The sequence below is a fragment of the Mustela putorius genome, unplaced genomic scaffold, assembly GCF_011764305.1.
Source record: "Mustela putorius furo isolate JIRA1106 unplaced genomic scaffold, ASM1176430v1.1 tig00003845_pilon_pilon_pilon, whole genome shotgun sequence".
NCBI classification, from domain to species: domain Eukaryota; kingdom Metazoa; phylum Chordata; class Mammalia; order Carnivora; family Mustelidae; genus Mustela; species Mustela putorius.
The window spans coordinates 4,927,818-4,954,519 of record NW_025421998.1 but is presented as its reverse complement, the minus strand read 5'-3'; the positions used below and the strand labels follow the sequence as shown (position 1 = coordinate 4,954,519).

General features: G+C 43.0%; 1 protein-coding gene across 2 annotated transcripts in view; it reads right to left on the bottom strand.

Moving 5' to 3' along the window:
• The window catches only part of HECW1 (HECT, C2 and WW domain containing E3 ubiquitin protein ligase 1), a 452,340-nt gene that overhangs the window by 40,601 nt on the left and 385,037 nt on the right, over positions 1 to 26,702 (bottom strand). For both annotated transcript variants that reach the window (XM_004739366.3, XM_045089534.1), the window contains 7 exons: positions 22,915 to 23,020; positions 21,903 to 21,999; positions 16,368 to 16,451; positions 15,818 to 15,927; positions 10,414 to 10,534; positions 9,553 to 9,666; positions 8,587 to 8,739 (listed from right to left, as the gene is read on the bottom strand). In XM_004739366.3, coding sequence (XP_004739423.1) covers positions 8,587 to 8,739; positions 9,553 to 9,666; positions 10,414 to 10,534; positions 15,818 to 15,927; positions 16,368 to 16,451; positions 21,903 to 21,999; positions 22,915 to 23,020 — 785 coding nt within the window. The remainder of the gene's footprint in view (positions 1 to 8,586; positions 8,740 to 9,552; positions 9,667 to 10,413; positions 10,535 to 15,817; positions 15,928 to 16,367; positions 16,452 to 21,902; positions 22,000 to 22,914; positions 23,021 to 26,702) is intronic.

Genomic DNA, 26,702 nt, shown 5'->3' with positions numbered 1-26,702 from the left:
GAGAAATCAGGGCAGAAGCAGAATGGGGGTAAGAGTCTATGCTACAGATACAAAGGTTCTCGGAGATTTTGACTTGAGAGGTCTTAGAGTTCTGGTTATGACACTGGCAGGGTTAGATGGGCCACCGTCACTGACATGAAATGACCACATGGACCTTCTAGCTGTTGAACAGAAACTGATTAAACAGTGTCAGAGCTGAAACCTGGCTTCTGAAAATCTGCTGCTGATGATAATGTGAAGAGTGACTCACATCACAGTAATTGTTGTGATGCAACAATTCAAAGTGATCAAGTGATGCATCAAGTGATGCATGCTAGTACTTAAAACAGAGCACGTGTGACACTCTAGCACTCTGCCTCAGAATGGAGAAGCCATTCACCTGTTTCGATTGTTTAGTCTTCAGAGCTAAGATCTTAGGCTTGCTCTGGGAGAAGTGGCATTTAGAATCACTGAGACAGGGAAAGAACTTCCAGTGGTGATCTTAGAGAGGACAATTGGTAGAGTCTTAAATGATCTGCAAAAATGAGCACTGTTTTTCCAAATCCCAAATATTTTGAACTAAAAATTGAAATGAGGGGTGCATGGGTAGTTCAGTGGTTTAAGCCTCTGCCTTTGGCTCAGGTCATGATCTCAGGGTCCTGGGATCGAGCCCCACATCGGGTTCTCTGCTCAGCGGGGAGCCTGCTTCCCTCTCTCTCTCTGCCTGATGCTCTGCCTACTTGTGATCTCTCTTTGCTTCTACACGTATTTATTGAGTGCCAAGTTTATGATTAGGAAAACAAGGCTGCGGTCTTATAGGGCTTACATTCTAGGGGAGAGACAATAATGAGTTATAAATATATAAGATAAATATATAAATATACTTTATTTCATACAGCAATAAGTTCTATCACTATGCAAAGCTGTTAAGTTGGAGAGTTATAAATGGATGGGCTATTTTATTTTTTTTAAAGATTTTATTTATTTCTTTGACACACAGAAAGAGATCACAAATAGGCAGAGAGGCAGGCAGAGAGAGAGAGGGAGAAGCAGGCTCCCCGCTGAGCAGAGAGCCCAATGCGGGGCTCAATCCCAGGACCCCGAGATCATGACCTAAGCTGAAGGCAGAGGCTTAAACCACTGAGCCACCCAGGCACCCCTGGATGGGCTATTTTCAATCAACTGATCAGGATAGGCCCTTAGAAGAGATGTTTAAACTGAATGTGAATCTTTCCTACTCAAACATAATAATTTCAAAATATATGCATTTTGCACCATTCATACTTTATATTAGACATAAAAATACATTTAGAGCTTTGCACATTTACAGTTTTGTCACCTTCATTCAGAATACATAAGAAGTTTTTACTTGGTATTTTCTTATATATCACTTTATAGCAAGTGGAAAATTTCATATACTTAAATTAACTCTCTATCTCTATGATTCATCACCAAGCTTTGCTCATTTGCTCATTCTCCTTCTGAAATAAGTCCATTCCCACTGCTTTTGCCCTATTTTTTTTTTGAAAGGACGGTTTCAACAGCCTCTTAAATGACACCGCCATTGTCCACTCCAATTCAACTACTTATAACCAGAGTTGACTTTTGAAAATACAGATTTGATCAAGACATTCCTCTAAAGATATCACACTGTCATCTTCATGATAAAATCCAAAATCCCTGGAATGCCATCAGATGCCCTTTCCTTCTAATAAGGGGACGCCTTTAGAGCCTCTTTATCTCTGTTTTGTAGCCGCACAAAACGGACATGTGTATTCACGCCTCCACCCTGCTGGGAATGTTGGGACCTCTATCTGGATGTCCCTTTTCCCCACACATTTATTTATTTATTTATTTGACACAGAGAGAGAGAGAGAGGGAGAGCATGCACAAGCAGGGGGAGGGGCAGAGGGAGAAGCAGGCTCCTGGCCAAGCAGGGAGCCCAAGGTGGGGCTTGATCCCAAGATCCTGGGATCATGACCTGAGCTCAGGGCAGAGGCTAAATGACCAAGACACCCAGGTGCCCCAAGATCCCAGCCATTCTTCTTCTTCTTTTTTTTTTTTTTTAATATAAAGGATACTTATTTAAATGTTCACACCAGTTTTTAAAAAAATGGAATAACCCAGGCACTTGGGTGACTCAGTTGGTTAAGCATCTACCCTCTGCTCAGGTCACTATCCTAGGGTCCTGGGATCATTCCCTGCTCAGGAGGGCAGGTCTGTTTCTTCCTCTCCCTCTGCTCCTCCACCTGCTCCCTCTCTCTCTCTCAAATGAGCATATAAATAAAAATCTTTTTAAAAATAGAATAAATCTAAGCCTCCAACAATATAATACTCTCACGCTCATTCTTAAGGCTCTTGTACCTAATACTCATTACCATACAATGTGGTAAGGGCATAACATGGTATATATAGCAATTATCATATTGTATTGTAATCTGTCCATTTAAATACCTGCCTTTGCCCTAGTAAGTGGTCTGGAGCCTGATGCTAGAGCCAGGTTGCCTGGGTTCCCGTTTCTACTTGGTTGGTGACTGTCTCTGAGACACTGGCTACATCTGTACCTTATTGTCTTCATCTGTACCAGCACCTTCATCTACTCAGTATCTGGATTATAATATTGTTACACAAAAGTATCTAGAACAGTGCCTGGCATGGTTGGCAAGCTTTCAATGGATGTTTTATTATTTAGCTTTGTATTAGCTCCTGTATTTCCAGGGCCATAAAATCAGTCTAAAATAGCAATTAAAAGAATTAAAAGGTCAGCATATGAATACCTCATTAATATGCAAATGGAAAAGAATGAAGATGTAGACTTTAGAATAGGACTTGGAGGCTTCTGTAGTCAAAGACACATATGACAGACACACGGAGTCTAGCAAATGGTAATATTTCTAGTGGATGGATTGAAAGTCCAAGCTCTAGAGGCTCTTCTAGTTATTTTTGATCCTGGCCTTTCACCTCCATGGGTTTCCCACCATTCTTTGCCTTGCACAGTAACCTTGGGGACAGGTTGCTATGGGCTGCGATGTCTGGAGATCCCTTGCCCTCTGGTTTATGGGTGGTTTGGCCAGTGGGGCTGGAGGATGGGAGAAGAGTGTCGAGATGCTCTTTCCCAGCCCACTGCTGCCTGACTCATGTCCGGCAGGGCTGCAAGCTCCTGTGACTGCAGCTTTTATGGAAGGATCTCTCTCTTACTTGTCAGGAGTGCTATCACTGCTGATTCTGACAGGGTCCTTCTCACTTTGTAAAGTCATTGGACAAATAAGTAAAGAAACAGCAATTACAAGAAGTCCTTTTAGGCCTATGACACACTCCCCCCCAATCAGATTTTTTTTCAGTTTCCTTAATGTGTGTACACTATATTCATTCATACTGGGATCTCTCAACATTTGAGTAGAAACAAAGGGAAGTGGGTAGAATCCATATGCCCCACGGTACAGGCTTCTGATTTCACTGGCTGTTTCCCAGCATATGTGAAGCCCACACACTAGCAAGCAGGGGCCAGAGAATTTCAGGCAGCTGCAGTCAAATGGGAGTGAGCAAGGAAGGCTCTTCTGCCCATCTCTGGGGGGAAGCTGGCCTGGAAGCAGCTGATAGAGAGGCCTAGTGCACTGTGAGAAGAGTTGGAGGCTCTCCATCAGTAACAGCAGAGTACAAAGCTCCCAGGGATATGTGCATTTATTGCCGACACTGTAAGGGCTTTAAAATCACAGATGGTAACAAAGGGTCACCTTTGAGCAACTAATTGTACATGGAAGGTAGGAGCCCTCTATTTTAATGGCCTTGGTACAAGGAAGTGACTGGTGTGGCTTGTGGAACAACACTCAGTTATCCAGCCAATCCTCAAAGACATGTTATTTTAACACCTCAAATTGGCGGGCATGTGCTAGAGTAAAAATAAAACAAACCCGTCTCTGCTCCAATGAAGGTATTTTCAAGGGAGAATCACATAAATCAGGGTACGGGACACAGAAGAAGGCCAATGACAGATAAAGACCAGAAAAAAAAAAAAGAGAAAAAAAGAAAGAAAAAAGACCAGTGCAAGGATGCCTCCTCCAGCCACACCTGAGCAAGGTTTCAATCCTGGGTGATGTTGGAATCCTGTAAACCTGATGAGTTTTCTGTTCATTTCTGTTGTGTAGAGTGAAGAGGTGGGCAGGGGGCGGGAGTCACTCCTCCTTCCAGGCAGACCCCTGCCCAGGCTTGTTCTGCATCGGGGACAATTTCCAGCGTTACAAAATCAAGGCTGCAACCAGGATGAGTCCTCTACTCTTTTGGTCTGTTTTCTTGTGTGTGATGTATTGGTCACAGCAAGAATCTTCTTCCTGACAGCCCATGTGGATCGTGGGAGAAAGCGTCCTGGGAGTGAGGAAGGAAGGAGAGCCCTGCACCTAGACCCAAGATCAGCCACAGCCCCACCCATTCTGTTGGCGGGGGTGTGGCACCTGCTTTGAGGTTTGGGAACTCAGGATTCACTGACCAACTCCACAGTGTCATCCTCTCCCAGCTGCAGGAGTGACACTGACAAAGGCTCAGGCAGCAGCCTCGGCACCCACGCGGTGCTCATCCATTGTGTTAGGCCCAGAGTGACTCCAAAGTGTGAGCCCTCCTTGGCAACCCTCTTTAAAATGTCTGCCAACGGGCTGACGGAGCACCTCAGGGTGCTCAGTTTTCTTTGTAAAACTATTTGCTACTAGGCACAAGGGAAGCTTCTAGCAAGACACCCAGAAGGAATATTCGCTGCGATGCCCACAGCCCACCAGGGCTTCCCATCTAAAGCTAAAGCAGGCTGTGCCCTAGTGGCTCAAGTTTTCTCAGCCATGGCTCTGACCGCCCAACAAGCTTGCTGCCCGCTCCCAGGCCCCTGTGCGCAGATGAGAGAAGTGTCCAAGTCTCTGTGAGGCTCCCTGTGCTGTCCAGCTCCCGTGCTCGTTCTGCATCCTCATGTCTCTACCGGCCCAGGGTGCGGAGGACTGGAAGTTTTGAGTTTCTGCCTTGCATCAGAGGGGAAGTTCCTGCTCACCTTATAACGCTGTAGTGTACAGCACTACAGTGGCCTGGTCTGCCAGGGCTCCGTGGAAATGGTGAGCTGCTCAGAAAGCGACCTGCAGTTTTGTTCTAGGCTACATAGCCCATATACTCAACACGAGTAGGGACCTTGGCAGAACAAAGTCCCCAGGTGCTTTCCTCTGGAAAGCAGCGGTTAGCACCTCCAGGTTACCTACTTCTAGGCCTTTGATGTTTATAAAGCATTCACCCAGAGAACTCCGCAAATGCTTGCAACATCCCTGTGTAACAGTCCCTTCCTCACTGTAATAAAGTGTAACTTACACATCGGCATGGCTGTCCGCTGCCGCTCATGCCAGAGGTGAGCGGAAGGACTGGAGTCTGGTGTGAGAGCAGGGGCCGGGCGGCGGGCTAGCCACCTTCCCCAGTGGAAAGTAACGGAGGCCACTCCCAGGTAGCAAGCCGCAAGTCTTTGTTTGTGCCTTTGCTCTGTGTTTGCACTAAAACATGCTTGATTGCAAGGTTTCCTTCAAAACTCTGGGTCCCAAAAATGCCACCATGGCGCTGACCCTCCTTACCCCGTGCCACAATCTGAATGCAGCCCCCTTGGTCATCTGAATGTACTTACTTCCTGGATCCCCTCAGTTCTGTCCACCAAATCCCAGGCTCCGGAGCCCTGCAGACCCCATTCTGCTGCCTACATGTCCCCTCTGCCTCTCCCTCTCCAGACTGCCTCCCCTGTCCCCAGCAGGCGTCTCGTGAGCACCTTCTGCTCCCACCAGTGCGTTCCTTCCCTCGTCATGCTCCTCCCAGGAGCTCAGCTCTAGGGTTCTTCCTTCTTAGCTTTCTCAGGGTCTGCCCATGCCCGGTGTACCCACACTGTCCCTGTCTTGTGGGCCTTGGCTCTGCTCATCATCTGCACAAGCTCTGAGGGCTCTTTCTTCTCCTCTCAAAGTGCAGCCACTCTGCAATCTCCCACATCCCAGTTTCTAGCCTGGCTGCTCTCCAGCTCACCAGGGCCACAGTTCTAGCTACACAACACATCAACCTGTCCTTAGAGAAGAAAGTGCAAACTACTGGCCAAAGGGTGAATTCCTCACCTTTCCTCTAAATATCATTGAGGGGCACCTGGGCGGCTCAGTCAGTTGAGCATCTGACTCTTGGTTTCAGCTCAGGTCATGATCTCCCTGTGGTGGTGAGATTGAGCCCCGTGCTCGGCTTTGCACTTGGTGGGAGGCTTCAGACCATCTCTCCCTCTCCCTTCTGCTCATGTGCTCTCTCTCTCTCTCTCTCTCTCTCGCTCTCGATCTAGCTCTCAATTAAATAAATAAAATCTTTGAGTACTGTTTACCTCATGTAACTCCCATCACAGCCAGTAATATCGGCCCATCCAACCAGGCAACTCCGGACATATGCTATGCATCTCTTTTTCCCTTGAGGCTCCATTACTTCAGTGAACCAACTAGTTCAATCTCTTCTCCCTCCAAGATGCCCTTCAAGCCAGTCTCTTCCTTCCTGGGACACAACCTCTGCCTGAGTGTGAACCCCTTGACTCATCAACTGCTTTAGAGCTGGTTTCACTCTTTCCAGTCTTACCTCCTCAAATGTGTCTCCCTGCAACGGCAAGATTTACTTTCAAAACCACAAATCTAACTACAGTGTACTCCATGTAGGTTATGACCAACTTCCTCTCCTGCCCCAGCCTCACTTCAACCCTGAGGTCATTCTCTGCTCCTAATATGTCTGCACTGCTTGCGGAAAGCTCCATTCCCTCTCATGCTTTTCAGTTCTTAATCCCTATTTGGTTTCTGGGCATATCTTCTCTCCCCTCCTCTGCTGAGTCTCTTAAGACTGGGTGTAGTCATCCCCTCTTTTTTAAGATCCACTGGCTTCACTCCCCACACCCCACCTTGTGTCGAGTGGTTTTGAGAGTTGTAATTTATACAATGTGTTTTAATACATGTATTTAATACAATGTAGTACAATTTTATATAATACAATTTAATACAATTCTCAGGCTTATATATGCATCCCAGGCTTATTCACATGTGTGCATGTGTGTTAAGTATGTGTAGCCTGGCATTTAAGACACTGCAGCACAGCTGTTGGTCTACGCATGTGCTGCTCCCCACCACTCTTACCACTCCGTGGGGGAAAGAGCTTCCTCATTTCACCTCTGTATCTCCCTGGCACACAGTGTGTGTTTGGTTCGTCAATGCTAAATTAATGAAGACATCCCCACAACACCTTAGCACAGTCATATATTTGAAGGAAATATTTCTTTCTTGATTGCTGATTGTAAGTCATTACTTCTAACATCTTAAAAGGGATACTTGAGGGACCGTACTGAGGATAACGCATGTATGCATGTACTCTTGTGTCGCGGGTGCTACCGCACTCTCTACTGTCAGAATGAACCCCTCCTGATGTGACTTTAGTCCGAGCTGGCCTTCAGTTCTCAGGGTCACAAACCCCCTTAGTGGCCCCTTGCACGCTCCACCTGCCCTGCCTCTGTGCTTCTGCCTCACAGACTTCAGCATCCACTTATGGATAAACAGGAAATGGAACAACAATGGGCAACTTTGGGTTCCTCACTTGGGCCAAACACTGAGTGCAGATACACTGCTGCTCCACTCAAGAACTTCAGAGCTACAGGTTTTTGGAGAGAGAGGACACGTGCAATAGCTATAAGTCTTAGCAGAGGTGGGTTATTCTGATGCTATATATCAAAATATGGGCATTGGGGCTCTAAGCCAGGAGGCCAGGGATCACCCCAGGAGCTCCCTCCCCCAGCAGCTGTCACAACACATCAAAAATGAGCAACGTTAAGATATTATCAGTTTCTAGGACTCATTTTCCTCTTAACAGCAGTAGCTCCTACAGTAAGAGTAGGAATACTTTTCAAATCAGGTGTGGTGGTGCCACAGCAGGAAGAAGCTTGCATCCTAGATGTACCACGCAACTTTCTGGAGACTTCTAATACCCACATCTGAGGTATCTCACCACAGAATGGCAGACAGTTGACTGACAGTTATCTTCTTATACATCTTGGTAAGTGGTGATGGATGCCTCCATAAAAGAGAATCAAAGAAATAATGGATTTTCAAGCCGGGAGGATGTTCGGAGAGCACCTGACCCAGCAGCCTTACTTGCTTCATGGTAAGAGGCACAAGCTGATATCGACAGTTCTAGAGCCACTGGTCCACCATCAAGAACATGTCCAACCCAGTGAATACCTCCAAGGAGCCTCCACCAGGGACTCTTAGGATTTTAGTAGACTTTTCAACATTTGGTAAACATTTCAACATTCAACTACGTCTACTTACCTCAGTGCTTCCTCAGAAGGCAATTACTGGCTCTTTTAGTGATTTGCTGTTCATAGTAAATCTGCAGTGTCTTTCGTAATTCCTTTCATGTTCTGGGTGAAAACTAACAGAATCTTCTTTCTAGGGCTTTCTTGTTCACTCTCATTACCCCTCTTAGTATCTGGCCCACTGCTCTAAACAAGAAATAGTGCTGCTCAAGTCAGTACTACTGATGTCTGACTGAGAAAGACCAGAACTTTCGAGCTGAGAAAGCGAGCCTTCCAGATCTTACCATTCAAGATGGTTTTCCACAAACGCGGACATGGGGCTGATCTGCACTGTGTAGGTGTCATTTGCAGAGTACTCAAAGAGTCCGTAGTAAGGGTTGAATAGCTCCTGAGACAAAAGGAAGAAGAACTCTCGCGAAGGACCACTGTAGTCCAGGCTGCAAAGGAAGCAGAGGCCCAAGAAGCTCGTTACTTGTTGGGGGAGGGGCCTGTTTCTACCCAGGTGCTAGTCTGTTCCTTCAGTCAGTGTAGGGAAAGCAGAGAGAGGCCTCTGATCCTTACAGTGGATGCCTGTGGGAGCACAGTCTGCTGTAGAAAGTGAGGAAGCAGCTTCGGGATGTTTCTTACTAGATGTCCATGAATAAATTTCCTATGGCAGTGTTTCTTAGCCTTTATTCAATCATATGATCCTACTGGATAAAACACAGAGCTGGCCCATCTGAAAGAAGGAGCTTGCTGTGAGAGGCATAAAAGAGTTTCCCATGATAGTACATGGGTGAGAACCAAGAAAACTTCCAAGTTTGTTGTGATACGCCCTTCTAGGTAGGCTTATCTTCCAGTGTTGGAGATAGTTTTTCACAAAATCACTGAAATGCTAGGGAAAATTTGCTATGTAGTTCTTTATGTGCACTCTAGGAGGAAGAGCTTTTTGATCAGATACTCAAAAGTGTACACAACCTGAAAAAGTAAAGATCCAATAGCTTAAGTCTATATTTTTGGTTGTGCACAATGTAAATAAGTAACCTCAGACTCTAACACAAGCCAATAATCTTGGGCTTTTGAAGAACATAATTCTAAAGTTTGGCAATGCCTGGAGAGAGAAAGACCTCCTGGAGGGACATGATCAGAATCACCTTGGGGCAAAGGCTAAGAGCTATCCTGTTCTTTTTTTCAGAAAAGTCACCAAGATCTGGTGACTCTGGCCTGCCCACACTGAATGAGGTGTCTGCATAAAACTGCTGGTGCCTCACCCCTCCTCTCCAACAAAGGTGACGTAGAGTTTGTTTCGCTGAAGCTCCTTCCGGGAATAGGCCATCACCTGATTGAAGGTTCCCTCCAACAAATGGTCCCGACGAATGATGAGCCTGGGAAGAAGCCATGTGGGCAGTGAGTAGTGGCTCTGGGCTCTGATGTTGGAGAGTGCTCTAGATGAGTTGTGAGCGCCCAAGCTTATGGTGTCACCCCCTTGCCTCTCCAACTTGGTGAAGATCACATGAGTTCAGCAATGGATTTATTTTAACGCTCTTTTCAAAACACTGGGAGCACAAGGACAACATGTACATTTTTATAATTGGATGACCTCCACCATATTTCCCTACTTTTAGGATTCTTTTGAACAATTCCAAAGAGAATCTCTTAAGTTGGATTTCTGAGTTAAGATTTAGTGTTTAAAGATGAACACAATAAACCCAGAGGGGAAAAATATAACTATTCACTTAGACCTCTGTTACAAAGTTATAGAATGTATGAATTTGACAAATGAATTAAATTTGCTCCAAGAATAAGTAAGAGGAAATACATAATTTTAAAAATTTAGTTCAAGATTCTTGGTTTTCTGTAAAGGTCTATCATTAATTTTGTATATGCCTTTGTCTGAAATGTTTTTTTTTTTCTCTCTCTCCTTCTCTTCTCTTTCCTTCCTTCCTGATTCTCTTCCAATTTAACTTCCTTCTTTCTTCCCAACTTTTTTTTTTTAACATTCCTCCTTTCTATGAACATAACTGTTACCACACCATGGAATCCAATCTCCAAAAAGTATCACAAAGTATAGGGGAGAAAAGGATAGGAACATCTAGCATCCGAATTCGGTGAACAAGCATTGGAACACTCACTTAATTTTCCCTGGACCCTGACCAAATCCTTTGGCTTCCAATTTTCGGTAGAAATTTCGGAGCTTGGCTTCAAAGTCTCTCCGGTAGGGTGAAGGGGCTCTTGCACTGGCTCTCTGTAAGCCTGCAGAGAGAAGCACATGGTCTGAAGGTCATCACTGATATGTGGAGCAATGTCAGAAGAAGGGCCAACCGGAGGCACATTCCTATGTCTTATTTTCCTCTCAAAAAAGTTTCCTTTGATTTCCATTACTCTTTCAGTTTCTTTTGTAATAAATGGAAGTAATATAGTAAAGAGAAAAATGAATTCTGATGACAATAAACATTTATGTCTTCCACTCCACCTCAAGTTGTATTTCTCTTAACAATACCTTCGTGAGAATATCTGTTGGCTTAACTGTACTTAAATAATCTAAATCAGCATATCAAACTAGTCTAAATTTTTCTTGTAAGTTTCTATGTTATAATAAGTGATTATAACTGTAGCGAGGCAACTCAGACTAACACATGTGTATGGCGTACTTGTCTAACTATACTGACCCTAAAATAAACAGAGGTGTCCTGTAGGGCCCAGAGCATTGAGGACTTTATATTAGATTATCTTGTATCATAGAGGAAACATTTGTAATAGTAATAATAATGACTTTCTGATTCTATTTAGAAAAAGAGTTTTTATATCACTGTTTTGTGAATGCTTTGTTATCCTTATATACTTTTTAATGAGAAAAGGAGTGGAAAAAATAACATTCTTCTCCAAGTTTTACAGATGACCAGAATCATGGCCTGCCCCTTCAATAACTACTATATTCCAGGTATTGAATTAATATTCTAAAGAAGACTGATACCAATAAACTCACAGGCAGGACAATATAATTACAAGTTGAGATGACTGCTAGCTAGGAAGGAAAGGAACTCAGTTCTTTGATATCAGAGAGCACTCTGGCCAAGTTTGGGAAGGCTTCCCTGGGGAATATTCCCTGGGGAAGAATAAGTAAGCATGAATTAGACTGAATTAGTTGGGAAAGGCTTCTCTTTAACTAAGAGCTAGGAGAAGAGCAGTCTAGGTAGAAGATCAGCATGTACAAAGGTACTGAGGCAGAATGGAAAGTGGGGCTCAGGGTACATGGATCAGAGTGATGCAAACAAGGCTTGCGAGGTGGGTGGATGATCAAAAGGATAAGGTCCATTCTGCTAAACAATTCTGTTTAATACTAAGCACAGTAGGAAGCCACTGCACGAGGACTGACATGATGACAATTGAGTTATGAAAACATTAGTCTTTCTGCAGGAGAGAGAAAAACGAGAGGCCTGGGGTGGATTTAGAGAGCCTAAACTAGACTAGGGTGGTGTCAGTGAAGGTGAGGAGAGCACAGACTGTGGTGTGTTTAGGAGGCAATGAACTGGACATAGGTAGTGAGGGAGAGGTGGGCTTTAGGTTTTGTAACTGAAGGAACTGCATCGATAGTCCATGAGATGGGGACAATGAAAGAAGAACATATCTGTGGGGGAGATCATAAGCTTGGTCTTTGATGGTGCTACCCTTGAATGTCTAATTGGAAAGAGACATGGTTTGAGAGAGAGAAGAGAAGAAACCTGGGACTGAGTTTTAGACATGGCAGGAAGTGAAGGATGAGTCTGCACAGGTGGCCAAAGAAGTAGTTGAAATGCATACAGTAGTGTCACAGAAGCTTACTGAAGAAGTGACTTAGGGGGAGCAATCAATAATGTCAAATGTGGCTTAATGTTAAATGTGAGAATTACCCACTGGACTGTGTGTCTGGAGGTCATGGTGACCTTAGTGAAGGCAGGTCCTCTGATGCGCCAGTGTGGAGTGGAAGGAGGGGTAGGCTTGGAAGGCTTGTAGGATTGGCAGCAGGCAGTTGAGAAAATGTCTACCTAATGGCTTCAGTTTTCTCAGTGAAGGGAGAAGGGGCTTCATTTGCTAGGAGAGACACAGAGAGCTGGAGTTTTGAGGGGCGCATAAACATTCAAAATCTCAGTAGGGGGCACCTGGGTGGCTTAGTTGGTTGTGTCTGACTCTTGATTTTGGCTCAGAGGTCATGATCCCAGGGTTTTGAGATCCAGCCCTGTGTTGGGCCCCTCCCCCTGCACACTCTCTCTCTAAAAAAGAAAAAGAAAAAATAACCAGCAGTAGGGAAGTTTACCTAGGAAACATGGTCGAGTTTTCTTTTGGGTATTCAAGGTCTAGGTGAGGTGAGAGATGGCTAACATATAGTTTGTAGTCTGCCCTGTCAGATGAATTTGCCCAAGAAGTCCTGAGCATAGATGCAGAGGAAGCAGATAGCATGTTTATCAAGGGGCAGAGTTCTGCAAACAAAATGGAGAGGACTGGGGAGTTTAGGCCATTGGCACAGATGTTACAAAGAAAATGAACTGTGGAATCTATGCTGGGTAAGGGAAGAACAGAAAGGAAAGGAGAGACATGCATGAACTAAGGTCCTGATGAGGACAAGGGACAGTAATGGGGAGAGTAGTTGAACAAGCATGTTGGATGGGAGTAAGATGCTTGAATCAGTGATTTTAGAGATAACGACAGGGGTGGGAAGATGACTGTGGGAACGAGTGGTTGCACCGGGGGGAAGGTCATTGCAGACCAGAAATTCCAGAAACCAGGAGCTCAGGGAAATGAATGGGTGTCCTTGTGTATGCTGAAGTCATTCAGGATGATGGAAGCACTTGAGAAGGAGAGGGGGATTATGAGACAGGTACCGCAGTCTTTGAGAATGACAGAAAGGCTGGGAGATGACAGCAACTGGGGTGGTGGGGAGAGACAGCTGAGTAGTATAATCAAGGAAGTGTGAAGGGCCCTAGCCTCACCTTTGTGCCTCCACAGCACCTGAGGCGTAAGGGAACCAACAGCCACCACTTGAAAAAAGCTATCCTAAGTGAAATGACAGGTTTCAGGCTACAGGTTCAACTAGAATACAAGTCTTTAGGTGCAAGTAGCATTTTCTGCCCAGTAGAATGCAGGTAGCACCGAGTTAAATTTCATGAAGGTCTAAAAATATGGGAATTGTAAAATTTAACACCAAAACATTTGGATTACATAATCTAGGACCCTATGGTCAGAGCTAGGAGAATTAAAAATTAAAATGAATTGGAAGATTGTTTGCATTCATGGTATTAGTAATGCCTTTTATAAAAGTTATGCAAATAATTATCATTTAGCAAATAACTCTTTATTCTCTTTTATTTTTCTATTTGTACTATTATATCTTCCCCATGTCAAGATGTTAAAATCATACTCTACTTTCAACTGTTTGAACCAAAGTGCAGATGCTTTATCAGGCTAGGACAACATCTATGACAAAATGAAAGATCATGGTGGAGACCCACAGTTGTCCCTAAGTGGAAGGCTCTGCTCCCCAAAAGTAAGTCATCCTGTGTGCACCAGAAACATTTGGCTGTCCTGATGTTGGCTCAGGCAAAGCTCCTCATCCTCCTTTCCCGGCCCACGGCATCTCAATTACACTGTATGTCCTTAACTAAGCCTTTGGTGCACTGGTTTGGAGGAGACGACAATGAGGAGATACTGACTTAGAAACAGATTCTAGCAATTAATAAAACTACCTCTAAGAGATAATTCTCAGGACATGACTTGGAGGAGCCAAACTAATATATTCATTTTAGAGACCTTCAGCAGTTCCAAGTAATGCCGAGTGAGACATCCCTTTGGAGGGACGAAACACACTGCTAAAATATCTCTCTTGTGACTTTCTCCAGTGGCTTCAAAAACTAAGCTTGGACAGACTCTAGAAGCTGTGAGATATGAACTTACTAGATTTTTATTTTATTATTTTTCTCCTTCCTTCATTCTTTCCTTCCTTTTTAAATTAAGTTTAATTAGCCAATATACAGTATTACATCATTAGTTTTTTTTTATTGTGTTCAGTTAGGCAACATATAGTAGATCATTAGTTTTTGACAGCGTTCAATGAGTTGCATAGAATACCCAGTGCTCTTCGCAACATGTGCCTTTCTTGAAACCCATCAGCCAGCTACCCAATCCCCCCACCCTTCTCCCTTCTCAAACCCTCAGTTTGTTTCCTGGAGTCTATAGTCTCTCATGGCTTGTCTGCCTCTCTGATTTCTTACCATTCGGTTTTATACATCATTAGTTTTTGATGTAGTGTTCAATGATTCATTAGTTGCGTATAACACTAGTGCTCATCAGATCACGTGCCCTCCTTAATGCCCATCACCGAGTCATCTACCTACTACGTTTTTATAACTAAATCCCTTTACTTTTTAAGCTATAAAAAGAAATTTGGGTTTACCACCAAGACTCTGACCAAGGTGGTATAATAAACCAAGTAACTGAGGAAAAACTCTCCAATATCTGGATCCCATTTGGGAGTATAGATTTTACTTAGTAACTAATCATTTTGATTAGATTTGATGAACCCTTTGTCACTAAAGAGTTCAGTATTCATTTCCTTATTTGGAATGGAAGATACCTATAAAGAATTTCTATTTCATGAGTAAATTAATCCTAATACATAGAAGAAAACAGCTGGGGAACAATTGTACATGTAAGAAAAGTCTTCAACGTCTTCATAGGGAACATTATGGTGGCCCCTAGTAACCATATCACTGAGCAACTCCTTAGCAAAAAGTTACCAAAATTGGTATCTAGTAACATTCTGAGTCATAAGGCAGAATGTTTTGGAAACAGTTCTTCCCTTCTAAATGCCTCCAGGGTACAAAAGCAATTTAGAGCAGGGTCAGCAGACCTTTTCCTGTGAGGGGCCAGATAGTAAATATTTTAAGCTTTTGCAGCCATCTGGTCTCATTGTTATTACTCCTCTACGCCGTTATAGTGTGAAAGTTGCTACAGAAAACACACAAGTAAACAGGTGTGGCTGGGGTTCAATAACATTCTATTTACAGACACTGAGATTTGAATTTCACAGTATTTTCACATGTCATGAAATACTGTTTTTGTAAAAAAGATTTTCCAATTATTTAAAAATGTAGAACATAGGGGCTCCTGGGTGGCTCAGTGGGTTAAGCCTCTGCCTTCAGCTCAGGTCATAATCTCAGAGTCCTGGGATTGAGCCCCACATCAGGCTCTCAGCTCAGGGGGGAGCCTACTTCTCCCCCTCTCTCTCTCTCTCTGTCTGCCTCTCTGCATACTTGTGATCTCTCTCTCTGTCAAATAAATAAATTAAATCTTCAAAAAAATGTAGAACGCAGTATTACAAAAACGGGCAGCAAATTTCAACACCCAATCTTGGCAGTGTGCTTTCAATCAGAAAATTGAGAGGGAGGAAGAGAGAGAGAGAGCTCATACACAACTGTCCTTCTCCTACCTCCATCTGGGGGAAACACGGGTCACCACTGACATAAGACAGAATGCCAGATGCTCAAGTTACGCTCAAGTTACCTGGGGAGTTCTGAGGTGAGGAACAGGGTGAACAGCGGGGAGAGAAGCTGTACCCGGGGAGGAAGGCAGCCTGCAGTGGGACGTAGGACATAATCTCTTCTTCAAAGAGACTGCAAAGTAAAAAAGAAGAAGAGAAATAAGAAGAAGCAGAGGAGAAGGAAGAAGAAGAAAGAAAAAAAGTTAGTTTTCTGTCCATGAGAGAATATTCATGAACTGCGGTAACAGTGGTTACGGTTCTCACAAGGCAACAACAAAAGCACTTAGGTTCACTTAGGTAGGCCGATGCCGGCATGCAAATATTCTCAGCATTATTTTAAACCCTAATTAATCCTGAAATAATTGTCTCTTTCAAGTACTATATACAGTTCTTGACACCCCAGTTGTAAATGTAAAGGCGGCAATGGACAGCAGGTACAAGGGTGGAGGCCCTACTTTAGTTGCAGCCAGTAGAATCCTCTAAAACAAACGGTGAGTGTTTCAGTCATAGCTGTAGTGGAGGAAGACTGCCCAGAGCAGCCTTTCTAGAAGCGTTTCAGGATTAGCCCCTTACCTCAGCAAAATGACTAGATCTGCATCACAGGACAACTTTTCAAGCCCGTGATTACCCTCAGTCCGAATGTAATGGATTTTCTCCCTAGAAAAATGTGGGAAACAAAGTATGAATTACCAACAGGTAAGTTAGGGAATAAATCTCCCAATTTTTCCCCTCTCTGATGATAATAATGTGAACCCAGATCTTCATCATTACTTGAATATTTTCAGGCAACAATATAATAAATTTGTCCTTTTGGTGGGTATATTTTTGAAAAGGGAAACGTTTGGGCCTCTACAAAGATATGCAAAATAAGATCGAACAGAGAAATGCACTGTGACTCAACCTCTCAGTATAGGTAGCCCATCACTGCAGTAAAGGCTATTGTCAAAACCTGGGGGTGTTCACAGTGTCTTCACTGACTGGGGTTTCGAAAAACGGAGCGGAACTGTCCGCACCATTTCGCAGGGAAGATGTGGAAGCCCAGCCGAGCGTGCAAGCGCCATTCCTCCTCCACCAGCTGTCTCTCCCTTCATGTTCCTGTTCTCGACTCCATGTTCCTGAGCGTTGGCCTCTAAATCCTGATACCACCTCACAGAACTCTTGTTTGGAAGACTTTGGTGGATCTTCTCCCCTGGTTTGCTAACTCAGTCTCACAAAGGACTCTCAAACATATGTCATTCCAAAGACCGTGCCCCTGCGGCCCATCATCCCATTCCCCAAGGGACCTTTATGTGGGAAAGCCCCTGGTCTCTCTGTCTGGAGGAAAAATGGGAAGAACATTCTAGGGATTGCCCTTTATTCCCAGTGTCCCTGAGGACATGAAGTCTAAAGAGGGTCAACTCTACTACGGCAGCAGAGTGCCCACAGAAATTGTCACTGCCCTGTAGTGGTTCTATTATCCCACTGCCCACATGAACCACATCCATATATAAGAAAGCCGAAAACAGTTTTCTGAGACTTTCAGTGGCTCTCGACAGGACATAGAACCTTCTGTCATGTCTATGAAAATTTCATGCAGACCCAGTTGTCTGGGGGGGCCTCCAAATGCCCCTGGGACTCAATCCCAAAGGTACTGGCACTGGGAAGGATCTCTAAAGGTTAGAATACCTCTCCTACACATAATAACCCTTGCCCACCAGGAAAACTCCAGTGCAAAACTCTCCTCAAGACTCTGTTCACTACAGCCACCTGCCTCCTTGACATCTTGACATCTCCCCTTGTGGCCTCAAAACTTAATATCCAAATGAAATCCTTGATATTCTTTCGTCTTTATCGCTGAACTCTGATCTTGTCCTTTGTGGCCTTTAACACATTCTATAGCTATATATATTTGGCTTAAGGAAAAAAAAAAGGCAAACTTGCCTATCATCTGCCCTCCTCAACAGATGGCAAATACCATGCAACGTAAGGCCAATGTCTGCTTTGTTCTGCTACTGTGTACACAGCCTCCCACAGTTCTGATTCAGAACACTGGCACAATAAAAACACCAGGTGAAGGAAGAATGAATGAATGAAAACTGCTACCATGATCCTTAAAGTGAAGAAATGTCATCAGCCGCTGGGTTTCTGGCTTCATCTTCCCTTTCCACATGTGGCTTCCTTATGATTCACTGCTGTCTGCTGAACAGCTTTCTGAGGACCCACCCTCCACCCTTTAACCCAGAAACTGGCTTTGTGGACCCACGATAGTGGATCCATGGCTCCCTGAGAAGAGCAAGGCTGAACAGGGGTCACAGCCCCCACCTGGAGACCACAGAGGAAGCAGTAATTTCTTCCTCTGAACAGTGTCATGGGGAAAGAAGGTTTTCTTTTCAACCTCTGGACTTTTAAAATAGAGCTTAGTCACCCTCCTGTCACACTCAGGGGCAAGCACAGGCCCAGTCATAGCAAGTAATGCCCAGGTTCCTGGTTCCTGGAAGCCTGACTCCCTGAAGAGCATTTTCTTCCTCTTACTATTCTCCCTTTTTTATTCCATAGCTTTTTAGTTACTATGGGCCTTCTGCTTTTGATGAGATATTCGGGCTCTCATCCTGGGCCTACAGGTCCTTAAAGGAGTCCATAATCTTAAAGAAGCTATTAGTTTCTGTACTAAATAATTGCCAAGATTTTTTCCAATTACAAGATGTCTTATTTCCAATATCTGGAAAATTGTAATTGTACAATTCTGCACTGCAACAAAGACTTTAAGGTTTCTTGAATTTTGTTATAATGCAATACTATGCAATAGTGCTGAAAATAGTTTACTTTCACTCTTTTACTCACAGGATTACATTTTTCACTTTTAAAGATGACTTAAATGAGACTCTAGTGCCTTTGGTGAGTTCAAATTCCTCAGAAGAATTAGCTGTGAACTCATTACTTAGTAACAGAATCAGTAACATATAAAATGTTTAAGAGCAGCAATCTCTCAGAAACTTTCCAGAGAGTACAATCCCTCTGAAAATCCTTTGGAAATTCCCTTAAGTTATGATATACTGTGAGTCATAGAGTAATTCACAGATAAATGACCCTTCTGTGGCACAGTAATAAAATGGGCAGAGCGAACAGAAGTGGATGGGACAATCACTCGTGCTGAAGGTCACCTGTTCACAATAAAGATCTTCCATTCACTCTAAATGTAATTAATGTTTCTTATCTTCAAAGCAGAGGACCTGGTTCTGAGGGGGAGAGTAGTACAAAGCAAGGACCAGAAGGTCCTGCTGTAAGGAGTTTACATATCATATGGAGACAGTAGTACAGACAGTGTTCAAGAGATAATGGAAAAAATAGAGTAGAAGGACAAAAAGGGAGTACTAATAAAGTAAGGCAAAAGAAGTAATGAAGTTTGTCTAGGTCAGTGAATCTTTGCCATTTGGTTTGAGCCTTTAAAAGGAGTGAGAGGTCCTTAAGAGAAAAGCCGTTCCTGAGAGGGCAGAACAAGGAGAGAACACAGCTTTTTAATGGAGGTGGAAGATACCAGAAGGAAAAAATTAGCACGGGATGGAGAGTTAGGTTAGGGCCAGACTTTGGAAACTGCTTAGAAATCCTGACTTTATTTTATACACAATGGGAAGTATTTTTAAAGGCTGGTGTAAGATGATTTATTCTGTGCTATAAGAAGGTAATTTTGTCCTAGATCCAGGGGACACCTTTGAGGACACCCCTAGAAAATCCAGGAGAGAAATGTTGAGCACCCAAACACAGGCTATGATAGGGAATAAAAAAAAAAGGTTAAAAAAAAAAGGCTGGAAGAGAGGAAGTGAGAGGCAGATGTTTGGATGTAGAGACAGGGAAAGAGGGAAGAGTGGAGATCCGGCAACGGGGAAAATAGTGATTCTAATGCACACGGAGTAAAAAGCAGGGAAAAGAGGTGTCTGTGAGGGTGTGTGGGTGTGTGTGGGGAGAAGAGTGAATGATCCACCCAGGCAGGAGTAATAGGAATTTGAATAGCAAAGAGGCTATGTTCAGGTGTTGGTGATTCACTGAGGAAGTCAAATCAGAGTACTACAGCTGTCAGCTAGACGCAAAAGACCACCAAATGGGAGATGACAAGTTAGTGACTGCACTTGTGCCCACCTTCCCTGATCCTTTACACACACTCATAAAAGCATCTCCACAGTGCCCACATGATAACTCTGTATGCCCACATGATAACTCTGTATCTGAAGAGATCAAGGGCATCTATGGGCTGAATAACAGGCCCAGATCAATGGTCTCTAAGAGATGGAGTAAGAATTCAAACTCCAAGAGGAAACACTTAACCATCACGTATAGCCAGCTTCCAAATGTTATGTAGTCAGCTGACGCAGAGAGATACCTGAATATCTTGCAAAGAAAGTGGGATCTAACTTCAGAGGATATGTTCTCTTGTTATCACCGTGAGTGGCTGTCCTTTCCAAATGACGTGGATTCAGTTTCAGAGACACTCATGCAACAGTGACACTAATGGATATTAAGATATAAGTAGTTAGAACACAGGATACTTCTGATACTTTTGGCTTGCTTGTTGGTGTATTTTTGAATATGTTCATCTAATAGTTGGTTTACCATTAACTGTGATATTTTAAAGATAAAACATTTAAAATGGATTAAAGACCTAAATGTGAGACCTAAAACCATAAAATTCCTAAAAGAGAACATAGGCAGTAATTGCTCTGACATTGGCTGTAGAAGCATCTTTATAGATATGTCTCCTTTGGCAAAGGAAACAAAAGCAAAAATAAACTTTTGGGACTACGCCAAAACAAAAAGCCTTTGCAAGTGAAGGAAACCAACAACAAAAGACAATGTAGTGAGTGAAAGAAGATATTTGCAAGTGATATACCCAAAAAGGGGTTAACATCTAAAATATTTAAAGAACTTATACGACTCAACATCAAAACCCCCCTAAGTAATCTAATTAAAAGTGGAAAGGGGACATGAATAGATATTTTTCTAAAGAAGATATCCAGATGGCCAAGAGACACATGAAAAGATGCTCAACATCACTCATCATCAAGGAAATGCAAATCAGTACCACAATGAGACATCACCTCACACCTGTCAGAATGGCTAATATCAGAAACACAAGAAACAACAAATGCTGGTAAGGATGTGGAGAAAAAGGAACCCACAAGCAGTGTTAGTGGGAATGTAAGCTGGTGCGCTACTGTGGAAAAGAGTATGGAGGTTCCTAAAAAAAATTATAAATAGAATTACTACATAATCTAAAAATTCCACTAGTGGGTATTCACCCAAAAAATTGAAAACACTAATTCAAAAAGATATATGCACCCCTGTGTTTATGGTAGCATATATATATAACAGCCAAGATATGGATGCGATCCAAGTGTCCATCCACAGATGAATGGATGAAGAAGATGTGGTACATATATGCAATGGAACATTACTCAGTCATAAAAAGAATGAGATCTTGCCATGTGTGACAACATGGATAAATCTAAATGGTATAATGCCAAGTAAAATAGGTCAGTCAGAGAAAAATACCATAGAGTCTCACTCATATGTAGAATTTAAGAAACAAAACAAATAAGCAAGGCAAAACAGGGACAAAGGAGAAACAGACCCTTAACAACAGAGAAGAAACTGATGGTTACACTAGGGGAGGCGGGTGGGGAAATGGGTGAAATAAGTGAAGAGGGTTAAGGGTACAGGGACCACGAAGAGCACTGGGTAAAGCACAGAACTGCTGAATCACTACACTGTCCACCTGAAATTAGTATCACATTAGTTACTGTGTTAATAACACTTGAATAAAAAATTTATGTGGTGCTTTACATAAGTAATTCTTTTTTGGAAGCTATTTTACTTTTCCTGTGCCTCCCTCCGAATCAACGGAAATCATATTGGCATTGTATGAATAGTATGTGACCCGGCAATATGACTAGCTCTGATTATTGTGACACTGCAAAGAATATTAGAACCCCCCGGATCCTTCGTTTTCAGTATTCAAGACATAATTAAATACATGAACAAAACACAGGCTTCTGTTCTCTCCCCACGGAGGTGCTGTCCCACCTGGAAGACCAGCTGGAGAGACCCAGAGCTAGAGGATGAGGGACAAGCCCCTACCTGAGTGCGTGGTTTCTCGCCAGGCTTGGCTGACGCTCTTGCAGCATTTCAAAAATGTTTGGTTGGCGAAGAAATGCCACAATCTTGTCATTATATGCTGAAACAGACAGAACGGCGAGTTGTGGTTGAGTCTTCAACCCAGAGGTAATTTCTCTAGTGGTTGGAAAATGGCTGCTTGATGCCAGGATTAACCCAGGAGTTTGAAGGGCAGGTGACATACTCATCAAAAAATGTAAGCTCTTGCAGGTTGTTTTCTGTGACATAATAGCACTATCATTTTTAAAAGAGCAAACCAAAAGGGAACCAGATCTAAGTTAATCATCCTTAATATTCCAGGAACTTAACTGTGTGTTAACTCATCCCTGTGTGAACAGGTGAAGGAAAATAAAATAGCTCTTCCATGAGGAGAGTTGTACTCTCTTCCTTCTGACTTCTCTTGGTCAGTTATTATAGTTATTATGGCAAAAAATTTTACATGAATTCAAAGAAACCCTTTTTTGAGCACTTGACCCTGACGACCTGTGGCCAAGGTTGATTTCCCAGTAGTGATAATGGAAATATCCAAATCCACCGGGGCTCTCTCACCTCACTTCCCTTGATACAAGTGGGATGTACCTCAAGAGATAACTGAGATTAGGAACGAAGACTGTGCTGACTTATCCCCATACAAGGGAGTTCTAAATCAAAAACTGCATCTAAGAGCAACAGGTCCCATCACTTCATTTAAACTATGCTCTCCTGTCTCGGCTAACAAATCACTGACTGGAATACAGAAGAGAGGGATGGGGGTCTGGAAGAGAGCAGAAGAGAAACAGGGAAGATGGTAGGTCAAATTGAGGAGTGAAGGGAAAGGAAAAAGGGGCACAAGGGGGATGGAAATAAAGGGTAGGGGTAGATTACACCATAGGGGAGGAAAAAGGAGAACACAGAATCCTAAATATTAAAAGATTCATGACAAGAAAAAAAAAGGCTAAGTGTTGGGTATCCGGGGTCCCCAAAGCATAATACATACCTAGTGGCAATGACTCGTGTTGGTGTTGGCTTCGAATAGCGGCTACTAGGCTGTGTCCTGGCCTGGCCAGTAAAGAGGCTCCTCTGTTTCTAGAGACTTCTGAAGCCTAATTTCAAAATAAAATTGTTAGCACTGGAAATCTTATCAATTTCAGATGGTCTTTTGATACTAATTTTTCAATATGAGGGGTAAAAGATCCTGTTATCACCTAAGTTAAGAAAGAAATGAAGTTACAGTCCTGAAAGTGAATAGAAATAAGCAAGTTAAAAAAAAAAAAAAAGACTAAGTAGGGTGGTTGATGGTTTTTTAAGAAAGTGAATGTGCCAAATGTTATCAATGTTATCTGAATTAATACACTATATCGACTAAGAAACATTTCTCCTCATCAATACATTGAAGAGACTTATTTCCTCCAGTCCTGGAAATAAGTCTCTTCAACGTATTGATGAGGAGAAATGTTTCTTAGAGGGTTTCGGCGGGGAGGGGGTTGAGGGGAGGGGTGAGCCTGGTGGTGGGTATTAAGGAGGGCACGTATTACATGGAGCACCGGGTGTAGTGCATAAACAATGAATCTTCGAAAGCTGAAAAAAGAAAGTTAAATTTAAAAAATTGATCGAAGAGACAAATTCAACATGAATACTCTCAGTAAAGATTAAGTTTACGACTTCTATTTCTCAGAGTTAGCACCGCACTTCAGAACTGAGTGTGAAATGGACCTGCTCTTTTGAACAGCACGGATCACTCTCAGATGGTCATTCTCTGCTGAGTGCTTACCGATCCATTCACTGTGCTGGCTACTCTTCACATAGTATCCTCCCATTCTCCCAAAATTCTGAAAGATAAGCACTATTAACCCTAGATTCCAAACAGAGAAACTGAGAATTGGATAAATTTAGTTTTTACAACATTTTAAACTGTAAGAGGCAGAACCACGGTAGCAACTAATGCTTGACCACAAAGCATCTGTTTGACTCCTCTCCTGCTGTTAGCCTGGATCCAATACCCTGGTTTTGGATGCCCATTTTGATAAAATTTCATGAAATATAAAATTTGCTTAGCTTAAAACTGATATTTGTGATGATTAATTCAGCTCAGTTTTAAGTTTTAACAAACCCCCTAAGTTCTAGAGTGTGGCAGTGAGCTTCCTACCCTGATTCCATGCACTTCTGCTCCTTAAAGGACCCTGCAGGGTAAGCTTTTTAAACAAGGACCCTATAGATTTTCCCCATTGGAGTACATTCACCAGATATATGGGGTTTGCTGTAGAGTATGACTCATTCGATGGTGTTTGGTAAAGTACATCAAAATAGGCTTTGCAAACATTTCAGAATTACATTGACTATTACTTTGTGATATTACTTAAAAAGTGTGCAAGATCTGGACAAATAAGGAAAGAAAATTCTCCCTCTGAGAGTGGCGCACGATTCACTTCCACAGAATTCAGGAGCGTTATTGAATTCCTATGCTACGAAGTCCAGAAAGGGGACTTTCAGGCTAATCCATGTATCATATAGCAGATGACAAATAGGACAGATTACTTAGGGCTTACTCATTAAAGACATGGTTATTGCTGGTTTTCATTTGGGTCCTCCTTCCACACTCCACACAGAGACAGGTAACATCCTTTCTTTGCAAGCTGTGCTAGCAGTTCTGTCTGTATATGGCAGTCTTTGAATTGCTCTTTTTTTTTTTTTTTAAGATTTATTTATTTGACAGAGAGACAGAGAGAGATCACAGCTAGGCAGAGCAGAAGGCAAAGAGACAGGGGGAAGCAGGCTCCCTGCTGAGCAGAGAGCCCCATGTGGGGCTCAATCCCAAGACCCTGAGATTATGACCTGAGCCGAAGGCAGAGGCTTAACCCACTGAGCCACCCAGGTGCCCCTGAATTGCTCTTCTTGAAGTAGTAGCCATGCAGATATATCCTTTCTCTCCTGGCCCTTTTCCTTGCCCACTGCTTACTTGGGGTACCAGGAAATAGATTCCTTGGGCTACTGAGGTAGACTCCTCACTTTGACGCCATTAGCTCTCAGCTCTGTACTGCTCCTGCAGCCAGCCACCAAGATTTAGAAGCTAGTACTTCTGCAACAGCACTTTCTAGTCCCATGTACATGGTTCCAGTGCAAGGTGATGAAAGAAAAGTTTGCTGATTATTAAAGTAGGCAGCGTGGAGTCTTTACATTTCTCTCTCCTTGAATTAATACATATGTAAAGCCCTTCTAGGACTGAAATGATAGGTCTCTTTTTCTTGGAAGGAGTTACATCAGTCTGCTTGAATGTGTTTGAAATATTTTGAATGCTGCAGAGACAGGTCTCTGAAAGACTGCTCAGTTGAAGATTATCTAAATGATGTATTACAGAACTGAGGAAGTAGGTCTGGTAACAGACCTCAGGAAGGCACGGCTGTATTCCGAACTCAAGTGATGCCTGCTGCCCCACCCTGAGCCTAAGCGTCCCCTTGTTGGTGGCTTGCCCCGAAATAAAGGGCACTCTGAAACAGGAGGAGGCTCAGTTCTATTCCTGGCTGCTGGAGGGAATTCATATGTCGCAGATACGTTTTAGGGAAACCTGGTGCCTACTTCTGAAGTTGCCTGCTCGCCTGCTCATTGGCAAAGCTAAGCTTGATGGCAAAACTTCAGAAACCAGATGAGGGGCAGCTACCCTGCAGGTCAATGACTGACTGATGAATGTGCTTCAAGCGAACTAGGAGTGAGGTGGAGAAAAGACACAGGGGGAAGGGAGGGCTCATGGGGTACCTGAACCATGAGAGATATCTGCTGAGGGTAAAGGAGGTAGCAGAGGGCCTACAGATGAGAAGAGATGGGAGGGTTAAATAGAAACAGGCTTGTCCAACCAGGAGCCAGGAATTTATAGAGATGGAGATAATTTCAAGCAGGGCTGGGAATGACTTTGAGATCAGTCTAGAGTTTACTATGTGCTAGAATCCTTGTACCCCTAAAGCAGTACTAAATGGTCCATCCTGAGGAATGTCTGGCATCAGCTGAGTGACCTGATTTGGATCTCACCGCAAACATGATGCTAACATTTGTTTTCCTAACTACTGAAAATGACTAGAAAAATGGATTTTCTATTTAAAACCAAAATTACATGACTCACTGAAGTGCATTTGACACTTTTTGTGTTACTGAGTTTCTCACAGGTGTGTGTGTGTGTGTGTGAGACAGACAAAGAAGGGACACCCCCGCTCTTGCACAAGGGCCCACCTCTCTCCCCAGACATGCCATGACTATTCTATGACTGGCTAAAACCCAGTTTGCAGTAGGAACTAATTTAAAGATTTCTTTTCCTTTTGATGTTGAGATAGCTTTAATCATAATTGCAAATGTGAAAACTTCAAACATTTAGCTCTCCAGAAAAAAAAAAAAATGCTCAGAAAATAGTTTTCAGTAACTGGTAAACAAGCTTCTTTTCTGTGTTGCAATTTAGAAATGTAAACTGGTGGTTTTTTTTAAAGCCCTGATTGAAATTGCAGGTTTTAGACTGAGTTTGGGTTAATAATCAGCTAACGTTCTCTTTGAAAATGCTGGAGACCTAATGATAAAATATTGAGTTCAGAGGAAAAGCCCAAGTAATGAATTTGCACTCATCTCTAGATTCCTTTTGTATTCTGAAAGTAGATCGTTAACAGAGTTTTCAGAATTATCTTAAGGAAACAAGAGAGAGATCTATGCTTGAGTCATTCAACATATTTATAATAGTGAAAGTGAGTAATAAACATAATTACAAAGGAAGGCTTGAGCTAAATTACAGTAGACTCATATGATTAAAAT